Source organism: Microtus oregoni, unplaced genomic scaffold, assembly GCF_018167655.1.
Source record: "Microtus oregoni isolate MIOR12 unplaced genomic scaffold, Mior012 000025F_ref0000491, whole genome shotgun sequence".
NCBI classification, from domain to species: Eukaryota; Metazoa; Chordata; class Mammalia; order Rodentia; family Cricetidae; genus Microtus; species Microtus oregoni.
The window spans coordinates 20,097,697-20,117,709 of record NW_024543084.1 but is presented as its reverse complement, the minus strand read 5'-3'; the positions used below and the strand labels follow the sequence as shown (position 1 = coordinate 20,117,709).

The following is a 20,013-nucleotide window of genomic DNA, read 5'->3' as shown; positions in this document are numbered from 1 at the left end:
TAAGCACCTGATTTAACCTGGGCCCCAGGTAGGTCTCCTAGAAAACAGTACTGAAATAGCCCTGCCTCAGAGTGAGACTGAGGAAGGAGTAGGCACAACGCCTAGAGCCTTACAGGCGGTGGCACCATAGTTTCTCAGTCTCTCGGTCCATAAAGCAACTTAAGAGGTAGGTGACTGCTGCTAAGACACCTTGTTTAGCGATGTCATGGTAATCATGATTCAATTTAGACCAAGTCATCTGGGAAGACAGACACAGGAACAATTACGGTCAGGGCCTAACCAGATGAAGAGTCCAGGGACAGCTGAAGATAAGAGGACATCACCTGAAGAAGGGTGTAGATGTCTAGGCTAAAACAGAACTCAGGAGCCACAGCTGGCTAGGAGGAAGTAGCACTGTGCAGGACACAGACTCCAACTTCTAAAAGGGGAATGCAGCTCCGTGTCCCAAGTTCTGCGGTGTATAGTGTTAGGAAGAAGTACCTAACAGCTGTCTTAGCTAAGAAACTCAGTTCCTTCCAGTCGGCTCACTCCTGCCCCCACGCCCTCGTGTCTGGGTTTCAGCAAGAGTGGGTCCCGGCCTACCTTGTTGGGATGCACTGCTCGCCGCAGGTTCTCCATCCATTTGTCTCGTTCAGCTGCTGACCGGCAGGAAAAGCACTTGCTTCCCGATGATGTTGTCACCTGTTGGGGCAAACAGGACGGTGTGGGGGAAGGGAATCACAACAAGGCTGGTCAGCTAGCAAAAGCCGGGGCCACCATACTGCACAGCAGCCACAGATGAGGCAAAGAGAAGCTGCCTGATACCTCTGAACCCCACTGTACCCCTGCAGGTCAGCAGCAGGAGAGTAGTCGGGCTTTTGGGCCCCTGCCCCACCTCTCTCTTATACAACAGAAAAGCAGCTTCCTCACTCTGGCCTCCCTCTTCCTAAGAAAAGAGACAGTATGGGGTACCCTGCTGGAGTCAGAGTGCATACTCATCTCAAGTATAGTCTCTGTAAAGGCAGAGCACAGGCTCCCAGGAAACGAACAAGGGTCGGCTTCGTTCTAAACTGACCCTTTCTGGGAGTTCCCTTCACCCATCAGTTAGTGGCAATGATGATCACAGAAACCTAGCAGTGTGCTACAGTCTAGAGAAAATAGAGCCGAGCTTCTTGGATGGGCCAGGCCTGAGACTTTCTCTCTCTCTCTCTCTCTCTCTCTCTCTCTCTCTCTCTCTCTCTCTCTCAAACACACACACCACCACCACCACCACCACCACCACCACCACCACCACCACCACCACCGGTATAAACTCTGTTTACTTCCTAGTTGTAATCTGGGTGTTTTCCTGAGGTGAGGGAGTTTGGCCAGAATTGCCCTCACTGACCCTGCTGCTCCCAGCAAATGCAGGCTCCACTGGACAAGGCAGACCTACACCCAAGCACCGGAGGGTATGCTCCTTCTGTAACAGTCTCTGCTGAGACTGAGAAGATGGGCCCCAACCCTCCCGGCCTATCCCAGGCATGGACACCTCAGCCCATATCCAGACTGACCTGACCTGGATTCTTAACCTGGAAGAATAAAGGGCACAGAGTAGCAGGTGCCAGGAGGACCCACACTAGGCCCCATGATTTGTCATTACTAGGCTCACTCCTCTACTAGAGGGATCCCCAAAAGCATGATTACTGTTGGTAAGGACTGGGTACAAACCTTCCTAGAAATAGAGGGAAAAGACCATTCAAGATTGTTCCCAAGAACCTGTGCTGACAGGCCACTGAGTACTCGTGGAGGGGTCGGTGTGCAGAGCAAGCCTGGCCGTGTGACCAGAGGAAGCTGTGGAAGGTGCCTACCTCAAAGCAGTAGTCCTGACCCAGGATGCTGCTGTGAACAGGCTTGATGATCACCTCCTCCTCCATGCTGAGGTCCAGCGCCTCCACTGCGCTGCTGGGGCTGAGTAGGGACTCGTGTGACCGAGACTCCTTCAGCCTTGGCATCAGATGGGACCTGCAGAAGTAAGGAACATCAAATGGGACTTGATAATATCTGCACCAAACAGATTTCCATTCCTTTGTCAAGTTGTCTTGCCTCTGTCCCCACTGCTCCCCTTCCTCCCAATCCCACTCTCCTCTTCAACAGACAGGTCTGGATGATTGTCACAGCACTTCCCACCACGCTGCAGCTGCTGAGGAGCCTGTGTCCACTTGGGGCTGGGGAAGGGTCTGGCCTGGCCCTTCAGTGGCCTCACAAACCTGAAAGAAAGAGCTATGACCTTGTAGTCCTCTGAGGCCTTTCCCATCTTCCCTGCCCTCTGCCTGGTCTTTGCCCTAGCATTCATCAAGACTGTCACTGCCAGTGAAGCCCTTTCTCTGGCACTGCCCCCCCCCCACACACACACCCACAGGAGGCAGGGAACCTCAATTTTCTACACAGCACCAGAAACTCTGGCACTAGGCTGGGGTTCATATACCATGAATTTTGAGGCCCAAGTTATGGTCATTGAACCCCAACTCAGGCCTAGACACAAGACACCAAGATGCCACCTGATAATCAAGTAAAGACGGGTCCAGGCTGGCTCCGATAGGCTTGGCATTAGAAATGTACAACTCTTAATGCAGCCCCAGGTAAGCCATCTCCATTTCCCCAGCCCTTGCAGAACAGCCACCTAAGCCAACCCCAGGAGACCCATTAACTTTTTCACAGTGCCTGTCTAACCCAGTACAAAGGTGACCTCTGAGCTCCAAGGAGATGGGCAGAACCAGAGGGAGCTGAGGCAGTTCCAAGTTGGTCAGGAACCCACTCATGCTCCTCCATTCAGCATTCCCTTCGTGGTGTGTGGCATGGCCTAGGCCCACTGGCTGCACAGCAGAGGATATGCCTGGAACAGTCTGCCACGCCCACCACCCAGGACCGGAGGGGCTGCTGGTCCTGGACAGCCTGAGAAGGCAACTGGAGCTCCAGAGTTTAACATGGGCATTCGTTCCTGTCCTGGACCTAAAGGCCCCTCTTCTCGTCTTCTCCTGGGCTGCCCCAACTTACAAAAGAGAACCATGGTCTATCTGTTCTGCCGTGGGATTTTAGCTGTTTAGACAGGCTCTTCTCTAGATCTGACTCCCGGCTCATACCACTGCCGTAAGTGAGCAGACTACCTCACAAACCACCTGTCTTCATAACTCAAAACTCAACGGAAGTTACCTCTGTCTCAGATGCCAGAGAAGTCACTTGGCTTAAGAAGAGTTGAGCTCCTCCTCCCTTTGGTCTGATAGCCAGATATGGTTAGGAGCCCAGTTAGGAAAAGGGAGGAGCCAAAGAGCTGGGATTACCCTCTGGTCGCTGGGAACAGAAGTGTGGGGCACAATTTATCATCCAGGGCCTGCTCAAATGAACCTGGAGCTGGAGGAGCTCAAAGGCCAGATCCCAAACAACTAGGGCTAGAACCAGTGATTGTAAAACCGTTGCCTCCCTCTCTTCCCCGGGCTGTCCCAGACATGTTTCAGGGGGCCTGAGCCTCCCTGGGAAGACTCCTGGAGAAACAGGGCTGAAGGATGCTCAGAACCCTTAGGGCATCTGAACTGGCCTAGCCCAACTGGCTTGCCTATCTCCCTACAGACTGCTCCATGAAAGAGACATGGAGCAGAGCATATCTCTAAGGGCTCCCTGGCTTGCTGCTCCTGGGTAGCAGGGCCCTTGGTGTGGTGGCAAGACTTGAAGGATTATGCATTTGTGTTTCCTTCCCTGAGCTGGGAGTCAGTGTGCAACCCCTCTGTCCTTCAGGTTCCTGACACACAATCTCAGCTTACTCCATACAGGTCTAGAGGGAGCTGGTCTGTTGCAACCCACTAGGGTATGCCTGTGGGGACTGATGGTAAGAAGAATAGAATTTAGTAAGGGGAACCGTCATTTGGTCAGGTCGTAGATCCAGCAGGACCATCTTATGGCTTCAGAAGCACCTCTCCAGGAAGCCAGTTCTGTCCTGTGTCTGCAACACCTCTGCCCCACCATGCCTTCCACTCATACACATAGTGGGGTCACTTCTTTTCTCACCTCCAGCCTTTGACATGGCATCAAGAAGCCTGAAGCAAGGAGACAGATGAGCACCCCAAACCATCCTGGTTCCAAGGGGGCAATGAGTGGGCACAGTTTCCCTCATTAGGGAGTTCAGGTGATGGGAGGTAAGCAGCATGCCTGCCTGGGCCATTCTACCCCAGGTGAGAGGTGTTCTTAACTATGCCCCCACTAGCACAGACTGGACACTTGGCTGGCTCAGCAGCATACACCCCTACCAAGAGCTTCATTCACAGAAGGGAAGGTGGACTCAGAAAGCTGTTTGATCTGCCAGAGGCTACCCACTGGGAGACCTGCCCAGTCCTGTCCTCAGCTGCCAAGTGCAGTCAGTGTTTAAGGCTGATGGATTGTACAAAAGGCCTCTACCACCCCCTACCCATGGCTGACCAAGGTTGGGTGAAGCAGGGAAAGCAACGAAATGCAGGGCCATCTAGCTCCTTCCCTGACCTCTGTAGTCACTGGAGATCAAAGCCTTGGTCCTTCTGGCAAGGTGACACTAAAGGAAGTAAAATGTCTCTAGCTGGGACCTCCACCTGAGGATCAACTCCACAGCCCAGATCTGAACATCTCCAACAACCTTGCAGGAATTCTGTGTGACTATACTGTACTCAAAGAAGCTAGATCATATGTCTACAACAGGCCCAGGTCTGAAGCCACGTGTGTGCCCTCACCAGAGAACAGCCAGTACCCTGGAAAAGGATTAACACTGGGCCATCAGCCACATCACATATATCACCTCATAGAATCTGCAAAAGCCCAAGAGACAGTGAGCAGATTCCCATCCTATTGTTGTTTGGGTCCATTTCCTATCTGAGAAAGGAGGGATTCTGCCCCAAGCAGAGAACAACAGGACTGGGTACATACTGAGGAAGGGTTGCAAGAACAAGATTTGGAGATGGGTACTCACTTCCTAGGCCTTTTAGTTGTGATGAGATTCAGGTTCCAGCCCTGGTCCCACACTCTGGGCTGCTCCATCCCGGGGATTCCTTGTGTCTTCTCAGCAGCCCCCTAGCACTTGGCTACTCTGCCTTGTTCCACCAAATTCAACATCCAGCATCAAGCACTTTCATGCAAGTTTTTTTTCCAGATCCCCGAGTAATCAGGGACATTAGCCAGGTCACATTGTTGTCCCTACTCCTTGTGGGTAGGCTGGGTTTGTCTTAGCTCCAGTGTTCAGAGCCTCAAGAGTTCTTGGGCTAAAGCCCCCTAAGATCCAGCAGCCCAGCTCAATCATAACTGATGGAGGTCAAGTCAGCTAGGACTAGGGCAGACCTCCTGAGTCCAGGTGCTTCCCTAGGAGAAGTGACAAAGATGACTCAAAAGAGGGTGGCCATGGCTAATTCCCGAGAGCAGTGTCCTGAAGCTGCCCCAACCCCAATAATCTTAGCAGAGAGGACGAAGAGGCTCATTTCCTCATCTGTGGCAGTGTTTCGGTCCATCCTGACCCTTCTGGGACCTTTCCAAACACAGAAAGTTCTTTAGCCCTACAGTGGCTCTCCAGGAACCAGAGGCCCTTTCACCATACACATGGGACAGAATCACACACCTTCTGGCTAGGAGTTTCCCAGATACTCACTGGTCAGCCAGACCAGTTAGTCTGATCTACACTGAACTCCTCAGCTTAGAGCTGGTCTGACCAGGCCCTAACAGTCTGCAGGGAAGAAGGGAGTGACTCAATGGCATCTCCCCCTCCCCAACCACTGATTCTGCCCTTCCAGAGAGTATGGCTCACTCCATTTCCTCCTCCCCCTCAGAGCCCCAGACCCAAGGTAGTGGCCAAACATTCAAAGATCACTTTGGGGGGGGAGGGGGCTGGAAAGATGGCTCAGCGGTTAAGAGCATTGCCTGCTCTTCCAAAGGTCCTGAGTTCAATTCCCAGCAACCACATGGTGGCTCACAACCATCTGTAATGGGGTCTGGTGCCCTCTTCTGGCCTGCAGACATACACACAGACAGAATATTGTATACATAATAAATAAAAAAATATATTTAAAAAAAAAAACAAAGATCACTTTGGCCAATGACCAAGATGCCTTCATTTCTGTCTAATACAATTGTATGGCTTCAAAGGCCACCCCACACTGTGCCTGGCCTCTCCGGGTACACGCGCTGCCTGAGCCCTCTCCACGCCACCGTGTTTGTCTCCTTTAATTCTCACAGGCCCTGTTGGGCCTGAGGACAGCACCCTCTCAAGGATCTGCAGCAGCAAGTGACTGCAGGAGACCCCCCACAGCTCAGAGGAGCCCAAGGTGTCTCTACTAACACTGCCCCAGCCTCAGCCTGGCCTGTCAGCCCACAGAAGACACTGGGCACTAGCGAGTGCAAAGGCCATCACAGTGCCGACTCATTTGTGACACCCTCATTCCAGGGCCCAGGAAATGTAGGCATGGGCATTGGGGGGGCACTGCTGGAGGCGGAGCTAGCCCCAACAGCAACTGATTGTGAGGCCCAGAAGCAGGAACAAGGGGACACTGTCTGCTCCTGGAGCACAACCTTATCTGATAGCCTCCCTAAAAGCCCACAAGCTGTTGTTCAACTCTGATCTTTTTTTCTAAAAAGGTTAAAGAACACAGAAGTTAGGCAAATTCCCCATTATTTTAATGAGGGAGGGACCCAAAACAAAAACCGAAATAGTTGAAAAGCTCATGGACCAGGAGTGGGCTCACAGCTATGGGTGGGCGAGTTTGCAGAGGAACTCTTGAGTAAGGGGGCTCAAGGTGACCCTCCAAACCTCAAAGGGACAGAGGCCCCAGGACAGGGTTGGGACCAGGAAAGGCCAGCTACAGTTCAGGCAGGCTCTCTCCAAATAGGGCAGGAAAGGACAGGAGCAGTGCAGGCAGACCCTTTAAGACGCTCAGAGGTTAAGAACACTGGCGTGGACCTGGGCTCAGCTTGCAGCACTGACATGTCAGCTCACAACCATCTGTCACTACACTTCCAGAGGATCCATGTCTTCTCTGACCACTGCAGGCACCAGGCTCATATGTGGTGTCCAGACACATAAAATACTCAAACGCACAAAATAAAATATTTTTAACCCAGATAGCACTACCGGGTAACAGGGCATACAGGTAGAGAGTAGCCCTGGAGGACACACACCCATGTGCAGGATACTACAGAAATGCCAGCGGGCAGCAAGACAAGAGAGCTTAAGAGTCAGTGCCAGCTGTAGCAGCAAGCCACGCTCTACACCTGACAAACGCAGCGTTAAGTGGCAATCATCCAACTCTCTATTGAATGACGTGGACACAATGCTCAAGGGGGTCACTTTAAAGTCAAATGAGACACTGCAAGAGGGTGTGCTCGTGAGCTAAGTCCAGTGCCAGAACTGGCATCAGTCACTGTGACCATCCATCTCTCTTTACCAAGTTTTTAACCACGCAGGGGTCAAGAGTGACGACAATTCTAGCCTGCTCTTCTGGCATTTCCCAAGCTGATCTCTGATCACATTCTCTAACCATTCAACTCCCTTACTTCTTCCTCCATCTGTAGGAGAGGACCTACAGATCTTAGCTTAGATTTGGTCTTAGCTGCCCAAATGCCCAGGATATCTCATTTTTTTTTTTTTGTTTTTGTTTTAAAAGCAGTGAACTTTCTTTAGTTAATTTAAGGGGAAGGAAGGCATGCATCAGGGTTCTATACCAGGCCTGGGACAGGGAAAAAAAACATGAGCAAAGTGTTTCCAAAGCTGCCGCCGACCCAAAGACTAGAAGTCATATCAGTTCTCGAGTGGAACCCAGCAAACTCTCTAGGTCTCCGCAGGGCTCTGACCTCAGCGGGCAGGCCTCTCGGTACCTGTGCTGCGGGCAGGTCCAGGCAGTAGCACTGGAGCTCTGTTCACAATGTAGACGGCTTCTGGATACGTCCTGGAGCATGTCAGGACAAGGGCACTGACCTTCTGGGAATCAAGTGCTGGACATAAGCTGGACCACGCCTTGCTGGGAACATCTCTCCTCAGCCCTGTGAGGCCTGAGAACTAGCTGCTGAGGCCTGTCCACACTCCTGGCCCAGCTGGAATCCCAGACAGAGGAAGGAGAACAGACTGAGAAGACAAATACCACCCTAAAAAGGGAGAGAAGCTGGCCAGTCAGCCTGGGAGGCTTCCTGAGAAGAAAGCCTGGAATTTGTCTCCCAGTCCAGGACCTAGTAGAGTCACCATGCAGCTGGCTGACGCCTCCCTTCACACACATACTAAGCCCTGGCCTCTGCCTTCACACTACCCTTGGGACCCCATACCACAGGGCCGAGAATGTGAAGAGAACACTCCCAAAATGGGACAGCTCATGACCGGCTCCATGGGGCCTTAGACTTGGCACCAGAGGTGTCCGCGGGATGGACTTTATGCTCACCTACCAGGTGTTCTTACCCTAGCACACACATCACCTCACAGCCTTCTCCCAACAACCACACACAGATGCGGTCCAAAGCCAAGGTCAGTGGTGACTGCCACACACCAAGACTCAGCAGGCAGCTTTCAGCAGGTCGCACCAAGCTACCCTCCCCACAACCAGGCAGACCTCTGGGACCACACTCACTTTTCACAGCTTACTTCCTCCAGAGGGGATAGGTCAAAAACAAAAAACTTTCCATCTAAGCCCCCGTCATCCTGCAGACTGAATAATTTTGGGTTTTTAATCAATAGCTGTCAGACTTGTCAAATTACTTTGGGGACCACAAAGCAGTTTTTAAACATTCATAAACCCCAGTAGAAGAGTGAAGTGTCCTGAATTTTAAAAGAACCTAAGAACACTGGCTGGACAGGATGAGATCTGAGTAATTCCAGAGAGAGCTGAGGTCCAGTGGCCGCCACTGCTTAAGCTCCTGGTCCTCAAGGACCTGGTCCTCAGGAGTAAACTCCAGGTCTGTCTGCCACTGAGAAACATCAGCGAGCAAGGCATTTCTGAGCTCAGTCTGCCTCCATTTCCCCAGGGAAAGGGTCTCCACCTGCATCCCCACAGAGTCCAATGTCCCTGCATGCCACACAGGACACTTAGGGCTCTGACCCCAGTCATCTTGGCAGCACCTCAGCTTATCACCCTGTCCCCCCTCCCCCATCTTCTCCTTCCACTGTCTGGAGATGTTTCAAGGCCTTAGCCAAGGTGCTCTCTCCTCTGTAAGTGAGCTCAATGGATCCCAGCTAAGGAAGGACATGCCCAGGTGTCCTTTTGTTTGAGTGTGGAGATTCCTGACTGCCCCCCAAACCCTACCACAAATACTTCCAAAAACAGCCTCTATGGCCCTGGAAATAAGAATGCTCATAGAGAATGATCATGAAATAAAAATTAAAAAATGGGCTAAAAAGCAAGCCGAATTCTACAGGAGGCAGCTTATCTTGTCTAACCACCACCCCCCCCCCCCCCCCCGCCCCAGTCCTCATTTCCAGGGCCTTCCCTCTCTTAGGATGGAATGTGGGACATAGGCAGCACTTTCTGCCTCATCTTCTCCACCAGGACCAAGGTGCCATGCCATATGATTGGTTGTTTCCATCAGGGTGACAGTTAATCGGAGGACTGTCTCCTTCTTAAATCCCTTGGGCCACACTTCTGATAACTGGTTAAAGGTGCTGATCACATGTAAGTCAGTGTTGGGAAGGGTGCCACATGTAATCCTAGAACTTGGGAGGCAGATGTGGGTGGACCAGGAGCCCAAGAGCTGGCATTTGGGCACTACTGCTGTGGAACAAGCCACCCAGTAGTGTGCTATTGGTCCAGAGCCCCTATAGTCAGATCTGGTAGCCTCTATGCCCTGCCTTACTAAGGCCTTCTGGTCTCTTTTCCAGCTCCTTTCGGATACTCCTGGCTTCTCCCTGACCCAATGCCATTTCAAAGATGCCTTTCTCATTCAGTTCAGATTCTTCCTCCCTGTTCCTACAGCAAGGCTTCTAAAAATGCTTCTCTGCCAAATGATCCCAGATAACCTCACTGGCTCTGCCCTCCACCAAGAAGCAGGCTAAAAAAGACAGGTCATCTTGAGCAGACATCTCCAAGACCCCTGCTCAAGGAGGACACATCTGGAAATAAGCATGCCCACTGAGATGCCAACTCCCACTGGGGATGGAAGGCTTTGTGGCCACACAAGGTCCATGTCAGCACCCCTCAGGAGACACAAGTAGTAGACACAAAGACCACGGGCTATCCTGTGGCTACACTACACCTGTTCTGAGCAGGGAATGTAACAGTTCAACACCTCCCTTACACCATCCTCCAGCCTGCAGACCCCCATGGGCAACAGAGCTACGGTACCTAAGCTGCAGCAGGAAGCAGCCAGGAGCACTCATGGGTAGCAAATCAGAAAGAGGGTACCAACTGGCAAGCCAAGCTCCTATACTACAAGACTAGAACCTTAGGGGGAACAAAAACATATCAAAGAAAAGCAGGGGGTGTTGTGATATTTCACTTGTATTTTAATAAATAAAGCTTGCCTGAAGATCAGCCTTACAGACCAGGTAGTGGTGACACACACCTTTAATTCTAATAGCTACACTAGTTTACCACAGAAACCAGGTGGTAGTGGTACACACCTTTAACCCCAGCACTAGAGAGGAATACAAAATGGGAGGAGACAGCTCTCACTCACAGTCTCATTCTGAGGATTCCTAGAGGCAGAATCGCCATTTTGGACTGAGGTAGAGGTAAGGGCCATTGGCTGGCTGCTTTGCTTTTCTGGCCTTCAGATTGAACCCCAATATCTGTCTCTGGGTTTTTATTAATCATGCTACACAGGAGGTGCTCTTCCCCACACAGCCATCTGCCACCCACCTAGGAAGTGCACCAAAGCACTGGTTCCCTTTGGTTCTTCTGCACTTCACTACAGTTAAGGACTTAAAGATGGCCTTCATAGTCTCTCTTTGCCACAAAATCCACGCTAGCTGACTCTTGGATACACCAGAATGGTCTGTCATAAGCTGTAGTCCAAGGCAACCCAGCAGTTCAGGCAAACACGCTTAAAGAAGATAGGTGTTTACCAAGGCAACTGCTTGGCCCTGCTCAACCCTTCTGGTAACTACTGTATGGGGCAGCCCATCTTTACTCAAGGTGAACCACACCTGCCAGAAGGTGGTGGCGCACGCCTTTAATCCCAGCACTCAGGAGGTAGAGGCAGGAAGATCTCTGTGAGTTTGAGGCCAGTCTGGTCTACAAGGGCTAGTTCCAGGACAAGCTCTAAAGCTCCAGAGAAACCCTGTCTCAAAAACAAAAACAAACAAACAAACAAACAAAAAAGATGAACCACTCCTGAAAGGCAGGCTCATTTCCAAGCTGAGTGCCCAGCATGGTGGCACACACCAGGAATCCCAGCAGCCAGGAGGCTGAGGCAGAAGAATTAAGTTTTAGGCTAGCCTAGGCTATAGGTTACACGGCAAGATGCTTTTGCCGGGGGGGGGGGGGGGACACGACACGACCAAACCAAAAGAAACAACAACAAAACAAACAAAAGAATTCACCATCTCCAGCTCATATTGAAAACTGGCTCTGCCCAGGGTCACAGGCCATAGGTCACAGGCACTATGGCCTGTGAGGAGGCTTGGGCATATGGCTCCAACTACAAACTCTTCTGCCTGTTTGGTGATGCCTCAGATTTTCACCAAACTTACAGAAATTATGTGGTGAAATGTACCAACTTTAAGTAACCATAGGAACTGTGGGTGGTAAGAGCTACCCTGGACCCTGCCTTGCCACCAGGTGACCCTGGAACATAGTGGGAAAGGCATTTTGCAAGCACAGTCTCACTTGCCCCCGGTGTGGTAAGGAGTGAGGGCCACACCAGACAAGAAGGCTCCAGGGAAGACCACCATATCAAAGCCATCTGGTCTCTGACGAGCTCTCCAGCTGCAGCCAACACACCAGGACCAGACACAGCCCAGGAGCCGAAGGGGGGTGGGGGGGAGGAGGTAACAACAAGGCTGCTGGAAGAAGATGGTAAGGCCCAAGCAGGAGAAAACGCAGCTTTGCCCAGCCCAGCTGGACGACCACAGCAAAGGCCGGGCTCTCAGCGATCAGACTGCTCCCAGCAGTTCCTGGCCTTTCCCTGTTTACAGTGCCTCGGGACCTGCAGAAAGCATCACCACCAGGTCCCCTCCTCGCCTGGAAACAAACAGCAGTTGCAGGAGCAGCACTCATGCTGGTTTCCTGCTTCAGACAGACCCATCCCAACTGCTTCCAAGTTCTCAGGCAGTAGTGACTATCTGGGTAGAGCCATCATCACTGGAAAGTTGAGACCCTCTCAGACTGGGCACCTGTGACAATCACTTCCTGGGACAAGGAGGCTGGATGGCTCCCTTCACCCAACCTTCACTAAGGCTACTCACCATGCTTGGTGAGTTTACCAAGTTTACCAAGTTTTACCAAGTTGGGGATAGAGGCCAGACCTAGCCACTGGCTAGTCCCCACCAGCCTCTAGTTTTGTGCTCCCTCAGCTTCTAGACACAGTACTCCAGTCCTATCCACTGGGACCAATCATGGCTAGTTAAACAAAAGCCATGTTCCAACTCTCTGTAACGCTTTCTTAAAGGGCCAGAGTCACAATCAGCTCTGTGGGAACTTAAAGGCACAGATCCCCTTTTCTGTCCAGGAGGCAGGAAAAATGACACAACAGCCCATGAGTCACATCAGATTAGCAGCCTTAGACTTTTGAGGGGGACGGCAGGAGTCAAATCTAAACTTCACTTGAAGGACCCAAAGCATCTGAAACAGAAACAATGAGATTCAACAGCGGAGAACACTGCCAGCTCTGAAAAATCCTACTTACCAGACACAGGCTCAGCACTCCTGGCGCTGGGCTCTATGCCCCACAACTCCCCAGACAGGCACTACCATCATCACCTTCCAGATGAACACTGAGGTCAAGAGAGGACTTCCCCAGATTCAACCCAAGGAGGTCAGTGTGAGCAGAGGACTCCAGCTCTACCCTCCAGTCCCTTCCAAGAGACCAGCTTTTGCCTATTCCAACCTTAGGTCTCACAAGATCCACACCCTTCAGTCCCTTTTCTTCTAAGAAAGGGTGGCACGAAATCATTTGTCTAACATGCCCAGCCACTGGGCTGTCAGGCTGAAACCCAAACGCCTGTGAGGCCTTTTCTGCTTCTTCCTCTATCTTACATTATGACAGGAGTTGAAAGGAGACAAATGCCAGGAGAAGCAGAGCATCAGGAAAGGGAAGAGGATGGTCTGCAGCCTACACAGGTTCTCAGTTCCCCACAAACAGGTAGACCACAGAGGCAACAGGTGAGATTCAATGTCGTTTTTAGCCCAAGACTCAGAACACTGAGTCTGTCTACAGGGATGGAGGGGAGAGCCACAGAATGGCAGCTGCCATCCCCCTCCCCAGCATGGGCAAGGGAAGAGGGATGGAAAGATGCTTAACTGCCTGGACCCTGGAACCTCGTCTGAGAAGGCTGACAAGAAGGGCGAGTCATTCTGACCCAGAATGACTGGATTTAATGGGTGCTGTATGGCTCACCTGAGCCTGGAGCCCCACACTGCAGGGGTTAAGATTCGAGGATTTGATGCTTCACTGTTTCTACAGAGTCTGGAAATCAAGTCAGTCTGAGGATCTATAACTGTCTACATTCAAATCTGAGCTGTACCACTTGCTACCATGTCTCAAGCCTCCCTCAGTTTCCTCCTTTGTAAAATGGGCCATTTCAAAATAGCATTCACTTCTCAGGATTCAGAGCCACCCTGGCTTCAGTGAGCACTTCACAGAGGCCTGAAAGAGTGGCTGAAGGAGTTAGCCCACTGAGAGGGACAAGCGTCCAGGGTAATGATGTGGGCAAACCATTTCTGCTCTGGGAAAGAATTTTCAGAGATCCCTAGCAGGATGGCTGAGATGACTGCCTTTCCCTGGAGAAAATGAAGCCTGAGAAAGGATGAGATCTAGTCAAACTCTCTGAAGCAGCACACAGCCTACTTTGGTGTTCAGGCCCAGTTGAGGCCCACTGAGTAGGCAGAGGGCAAGAAGGAAGGGGCCCTAAGCCTGGCGGTCTTCTTGGGAGGCAACCTCAGGCTTCATCTCCCATGGTAGAACCTGTCTCATACCTGACGTTTGGGTCTCAGCTCCACCCCCTTCCTAGGTGCCTTGCCAGCTTGTGAGATCAACTAGATAGCCAACTAGCTCGTGCCACAGCCACACAAGCAGCCTATAACCTACAGCTGCTGCACACAGAACCTCCTCAATAGCTAGGGATCCCCACAACACAAACACCCCAAGGCCCACCAAGCTTGAGGCCTATAGGTCCTTAAAGCTTGATGCATCTGATTGGGGGGTGGGGGGGTGCAGGACCCGAGTGACTAGGTCCAGAGCAGCAGGACTATCTCCAGTCCTGGCACAGTCCATGGCTGATTCTCAACGCAGCAGGAGACCCAGGGCTTTTGCATGCCTCAGCTACAATTCTGCCCATGCTTCTTAGCAACTGCGAGCCCTGTAGTTTCTAGAGCTTCTGTTTCCTTGTATGTAAAATTAAACAATATACCCCTCAACTGAAGACAGAATAGGTTAAAAACAGCTAGCCAAAGCAGAAAAAGCATTTAACCAAGCAAATGGGACTCCGAAAGACACAAACACTTCAGCTATTCATTCAACAGGCACTGAGAACCCACTAGGCTGCAAGTTGTCGCTAACCCTGCCCAACAAATCAAAACACAGTCTAAACTCTCCCCAGAGCCAGCAAGGCTTTGGGACAGAGGCCTCACAATGTGCCTAAAAATTTCTAGCCTAAAGAAGTCTACCTCTATTCTGAGAAATACCCTGGAGAGGTCATAGACCCAGCAGGCCCAGATGTAGGGCCTGGGGTCCAGGGAAAAGCATGGGAATAAAGAATCAGTGGAGTCAGGAGAGTCATCAGGAATCTGAAAAAGTAAAACATACGCAGGGCAGATGAGGGGAGGCCCAGAAAGCTGCTGACATTTGGGGGATGCAGAAGCCACTGAGGAGGGCTAGGTCTCCTGAAGCATGCTGGTGAGGCTTTGAGACAGCTTCTGTCCCTATCAGGTTTCTGATCACCAGAGGCCTTAGGGTTGCAACAGCCAACAGCACCTGTGACACCAGGACCCCCATCCTTCACAAGTCTTTGTCTTAACTTTCCTCTAGGCTCACAGGGCTCTGGTTTTGGAAGCAAAAATTGCTTCCCTGTGGTGATGTCATCCATGCCCCCCAGCTTTAAATACCCCAGCGTGCTCACAACTCCAACTTTGCACTACATCCTCCCTGGAGCTCCAGCCTCCTAGCTCAAGGGTGAGGCACATCCCCACCCTTCTCCATGCCCCAGAGAACCTCAGGCCTAAAAGAAGCCTTTTCCCCAACCCAGCCTCTCCAGCGAGAGCCGCCCCTGCATTAGACTTCCCCACTTCTCTACAAATCAGAGGACTCTTCAGGAAGGTAAAACCCTGAAAACCTTCCAATGAGAGCTGGAGAGATGGTTAAGAGCACTTGTTGCTCTTGCAGAGGACCCAAGTTTATTTCCCAGCATCCACATGGTGGTTCACAACCATCCATAACCCCAATTCCAAGTGATCTGACACTCTCTGACCTAGGTGGCCACCAGACACATGGTGCATATATGAAGGAAAAACACTCACACGTTAAATAAAGTTAGAATAAAACAACAACAGCAAAAACCTTCCAGTGACTCCTGGATGACTCTGCAGTAGGACCAGGTGAACTCTGAACCCCCCCCCCCCCCCCAAATGGGAAGGCCTATATCTGCTCTAAAAACGCTTCACTCTTTACTAGTGAAGCTAGCTAGCCCTGAGCTTCTGGGCCCCACCTGCCTTGAGGATGCTGCACCTGCAAGAAGAGTTCTTACTCTACCCCACTTTCGAATTAGATGGCGCCTGTCCTTTCTTGGAATTCATCTCTCCTTACTCCACGTCAGGCCCTGTCCTGCCTCCATCATTCCTCAGCAACATGCCTGGCTTGTTTCCTTGGGAGCATCTTGCTCATTCAGCCAACAAATATTTACCAGGTGCAAACTATGTGCCAAGTCCTATTTGAGACACGGGGGTTGGACACTGATCAAAGCCAGTCCCCGACTTGTAGGCGGGTGTTGCTTACTTACTTTTACCTCTGTCTTACCACACAGGAAGCTGTGTATGGCCAGAGTCTATGGCTGCTGCATCTGTCCTAAGAGTGTTTGATATGATGTAAACTCTATTAATAAACCAGCACAAGCAAATCAAGGACCAGAGTAGCCAAGAAACCAAACTCAAAAAGACATGAAATCCAGAGTCTGCCGGTCCCTTCCCTCAGGTGAGAAGGGAGGGCTTCAGAGCTGCAGGGGCCTAGTGGCTCCATCCTTGGGGACTGACGGATGCACACGTAGCAGTTCGATTCAACTGCTAGAATACAGAAGGGTGCTGCACTCCAGAGTACTAGAGAAAGTCAACCCTTCAATTTTCAGGTTCTGATGTTCTCTGCTCGAGCAGAAAAAGAAGAAAGTGGCCCTTAGAGTCAGGATCAACGCAAGTTACAGAAGTAAAAGCTTTTCTCTTACAGATGTAACCATAAAGACAGACTTCATTAAATCTGTTTCCAAGAGGCAGAGGCAGGAAGAACCACAGGGGCTGGGGAGTGGGCAGCTTTGCTGAGAGCCCAGGAAGCAGTTGGTTAGAGCCCCTTCTTCAGAGGTCACTTTCCCAAACTGCAGCTTCTCTAGGCCAGAATCAAGAGCCAGAGCATGGGGCACCTGCTGGTTTCCAGGTCCTTGTTCCCTAAGGACAGGGCTTGGCTACGATGGCATGGGAGCAATCTACCCGGCAGCCCTAGCCCCACCCCTGTTCTCCCTCCCGCTTTCCCCTCTCTGGTGAGAGCAGGGGTATATGGAGAGGTCTGGTTAGGCCTCAGTTCACCACTGCAGTTCACTGACCAGTTCTCCTAATGACACACCTCCAAGGAGAACAAGCCCCTCAGTCTCCAGCCCCGCCCAGCCCCCACACCTGGCTGAATGCACAGGATACGAAACAGAAACCTGTGTCCTCTTCTTTCCCTGCACATCCAGGCACAGACCTTGGCAATGGTAGGAGTGTAGGCCCCTCTGCTGACCTGGGCACCTGAGGCCCAGGAGCCAGATGAGGTTTCTGAGGATGGCTGGGCCTCCAGGGAGTGGCACCTCCAGTCCGGCACAGGATCTTGCCAAGGCTGTCACTGAGGAGTCCAAGGCCACAGAGGCCCATTCCCAAGGGTTGTGTAGACCCAGGTGGCCAGGGTGGATATCTAAGAGGTAAACCCGAAGGGCTCCCCCTTACCACAGAGCACAACTGAGTCCATGTCTTCCACACTGAAACTCCCCAAATGTCTTAAACACATAGAGTCGACAACATCTGGAGATTTCCGGGTTCCCCAGAGAACAAGAGGAAAATTACAGTCTTCCACACAGGTAACCACAAGGCCTCCAGGTCCAAGAAGTCAGAAGGGTTCTTGTAAGTAAACAGCTTCTCCTAGCCCGCGGCAGCAAGCTCCCAGGGCCTCTGCGGGTGTAGGACTAGCAGTAGCAACTCCAGGAAGCCTTGGCTCAGAGGTTCTCGCAAGCACCTCCCCTGGAGTGCTGGCTCTGCCCTCTGGAGTCCCGCCCCTGGGCCTCTGCGCTAGCCAATGCCCAGCAGTCCCAGTTGGATGCATTCTGGTCTCAGATCAAAAGATCAGTCTTGGGAGGGCCTTTCCCACTCTCCACCCCCACGTCCATTATCACCCAGCTTCATTTTCTTCATAGCGGGGATCTGAGGTCATTCTGCTTTTTTTGCTGTAGTCTCCCCCTCCCTCAAGAACCTAACCAGTCCAGCCCAATAAGCCCAGAACACCTTGAGCAGTGTCTGCCAAAAAGCAGAAACTCGATAGGCATTTGGAATCTATGAACCTATTTTCCTAGCTGGTCTGAGACGGGCCAGCCAGAGCTATATTAAGGAGGAGTTAGAGCATCAAATTTGAGGGAATCCCGGTAACTCTCCACCCTCTTCTCACCCAAGCAGTCCAGATCTCCACCCAGGAAGCTGCATGCTCCAGGGCACTCTCTTCTGGCCCCACCTCCCAGGCCTGGAGTGGGCCCTTCCCTTCTCTTCCCAGGCCAGGTGCTTTCTGTTTCAACTGGCTTGAGACCTGTGGCTGGCCTCCAGCGCAGGCTGGAGCAGGGAGAGGTGAAGTAGTAGGGATGGGGACAATCTGGAGGGCATGAGGGGCTGAGAACTCTGGCTTGGTCCTCATGTGCCTTTGCAACCTCCCTCCAGGCTCCCCGCAATCCCAACAGCACCCTCCAACTATCGCTGAGATCTAAAAGTATACTGTGGATTCAGATGGGCACTCACTGCAGGAGAGAGGTGAGAGGGACACAGCTCCATCTAGCTCACACTAGCACAACCAGAAGAACAGCCAGGGCAAACATCCCTCCCTCTTAGAGGCACTACCACCACTTCCAATCAGATATGTGTGAAAAGCAACACAGAGAGAGAGGTCCAGAGAAGGACCTCTGGTACCAAGGGCAGCTCAACTCCTTGTACTCCTTGTTGTGGGTAGCTCCTGGGTCCCAGTCTTTTCACTTTGAGATGGTTTCTCTACTGCAGAAAGTGGCTGGGCCAAGAGGGCAAGGAGATAGTTAAAGGGAATGACATAGGCAAGCTGGTGAGTGGTGACCAGATATTTACAGGAGCCCAATGTGAAGACCCATCCTCACCACACCACATACAGCCTCACTAAAATGCATTACTGCAGTGCTATAGCCATGTGAAGGGACTCCTAGTCAACCAGACATTTTTGCTTGGTTCACCCTTTCCTACACCACAAAGGCAAGCCACAGCCCCGGGCTCCACTTACTAGTCTTCTAGCCCTATGGGGTCAACCCACTTCCCTTAGAGCCACAGGCAGAAGGGCTGATCTAGAGCTTCCCCTCACTCCTGGACTTCAAGTCCCCAAAGGAAACAGAGACCGAAAGGGCTAGTAGGGAAGGCCCCTGGCCAAGGCCATTCCCTCCTGGACTCACCACAGGTTCCAGTTTCGTCCATGACAGCTAGAGTCTGACCTAGAGTGCTCAGGACTCTACAGGGGCAAGCTGGTGATGAAGCTGTCCTATTGGTCCCAGATGACTCCAACCTTAGGGTACCCAGCTTACTCCATCTTGCTGGGCCCCAGTTCTGTATCTGGCTGTGTTCTGGGCATGGTGGGCCAACACCACCCCATCTGGCCACACAGGAACCTGCCCACCCCTCAAGATACATGGCCTGGCAGCTCCTAGTCAGCCACGGTCTTCCTCTGGAGTCCAGGCTTACCCTCCCAGTTTTCAAGTCTTAGTAACATTTCCTAGCAGGAAGAGGTGACAACGTATTTACAAATGGGACCAGTAAAGGCACCCCTGGTTCCATAGTGGCTAAGCCAACAGGAAATCAGCAAATAGAGCCTGCCATCCAAGGACCAGGCACTGGCTCCGAGCCAGATCGTTTACCCCCAGTTTCATGATTGTGCATGCAATAAAAGGCAAGATAGCCACTCCCCATATTCAGTCACTGCACAAACGACCCAACTACATCTGAGGCAGGTGTGCCTCATTCAAATACTCCTAATTGGAAGCCCTCCTAGACTCTTCCACGCAGGAAGCCATTCCCTGCCAGTGGACCCACATTTTCATTCAATCCTCCTGCCTCAGCCTCCCGAACACTGGCTTACTGCAGAAATCATAAACATGTGCCAACACGTTCAGTTTTTACCTAATTCTACAATCTTGCAGCAAGCAAGGCCTTAGAGCAGAATTTTCTGCTCTGTGTGACAGCGGTCACAGGACGGGGTACAGGTAACAAAAGCAGAGGTGGGCTGTATCCTAAGTTGGGCTTCTACACTCACCAGCTGTCTGGTCTTGGAGAAAGTATATCTTTTACACCCTCCCAGCCCCAGCTAGGGGCACACACACAGCCTTAGAACCGACGGGCCTCAGGCCTGAGGGCGAGCCTTCCTGAACAGGCCCTATCAATCCTACTACTCAGCCTTTGGGGCCAAGGA

The 20,013-nt window shown here is 51.8% G+C and overlaps 1 protein-coding gene across 10 annotated transcripts in view; it reads right to left on the bottom strand.

Moving 5' to 3' along the window:
- Positions 1 to 20,013, bottom strand: part of LOC121462496 (DAB2 interacting protein) — a 172,908-nt gene that overhangs the window by 23,178 nt on the left and 129,717 nt on the right. For 9 of the 10 annotated variants that reach the window (XM_041674093.1, XM_041674091.1, XM_041674096.1 and 6 more), the window contains 2 exons: positions 1,830 to 1,983; positions 583 to 681 (listed from right to left, as the gene is read on the bottom strand). In XM_041674093.1, the coding sequence (XP_041530027.1) occupies positions 583 to 681; positions 1,830 to 1,983 (253 nt within the window). Of the gene's footprint in view, positions 1 to 582; positions 682 to 1,829; positions 1,984 to 17,040; positions 17,262 to 20,013 lie in introns of those variants that run through there. The other variant, XM_041674097.1, reaches the window with a different exon arrangement.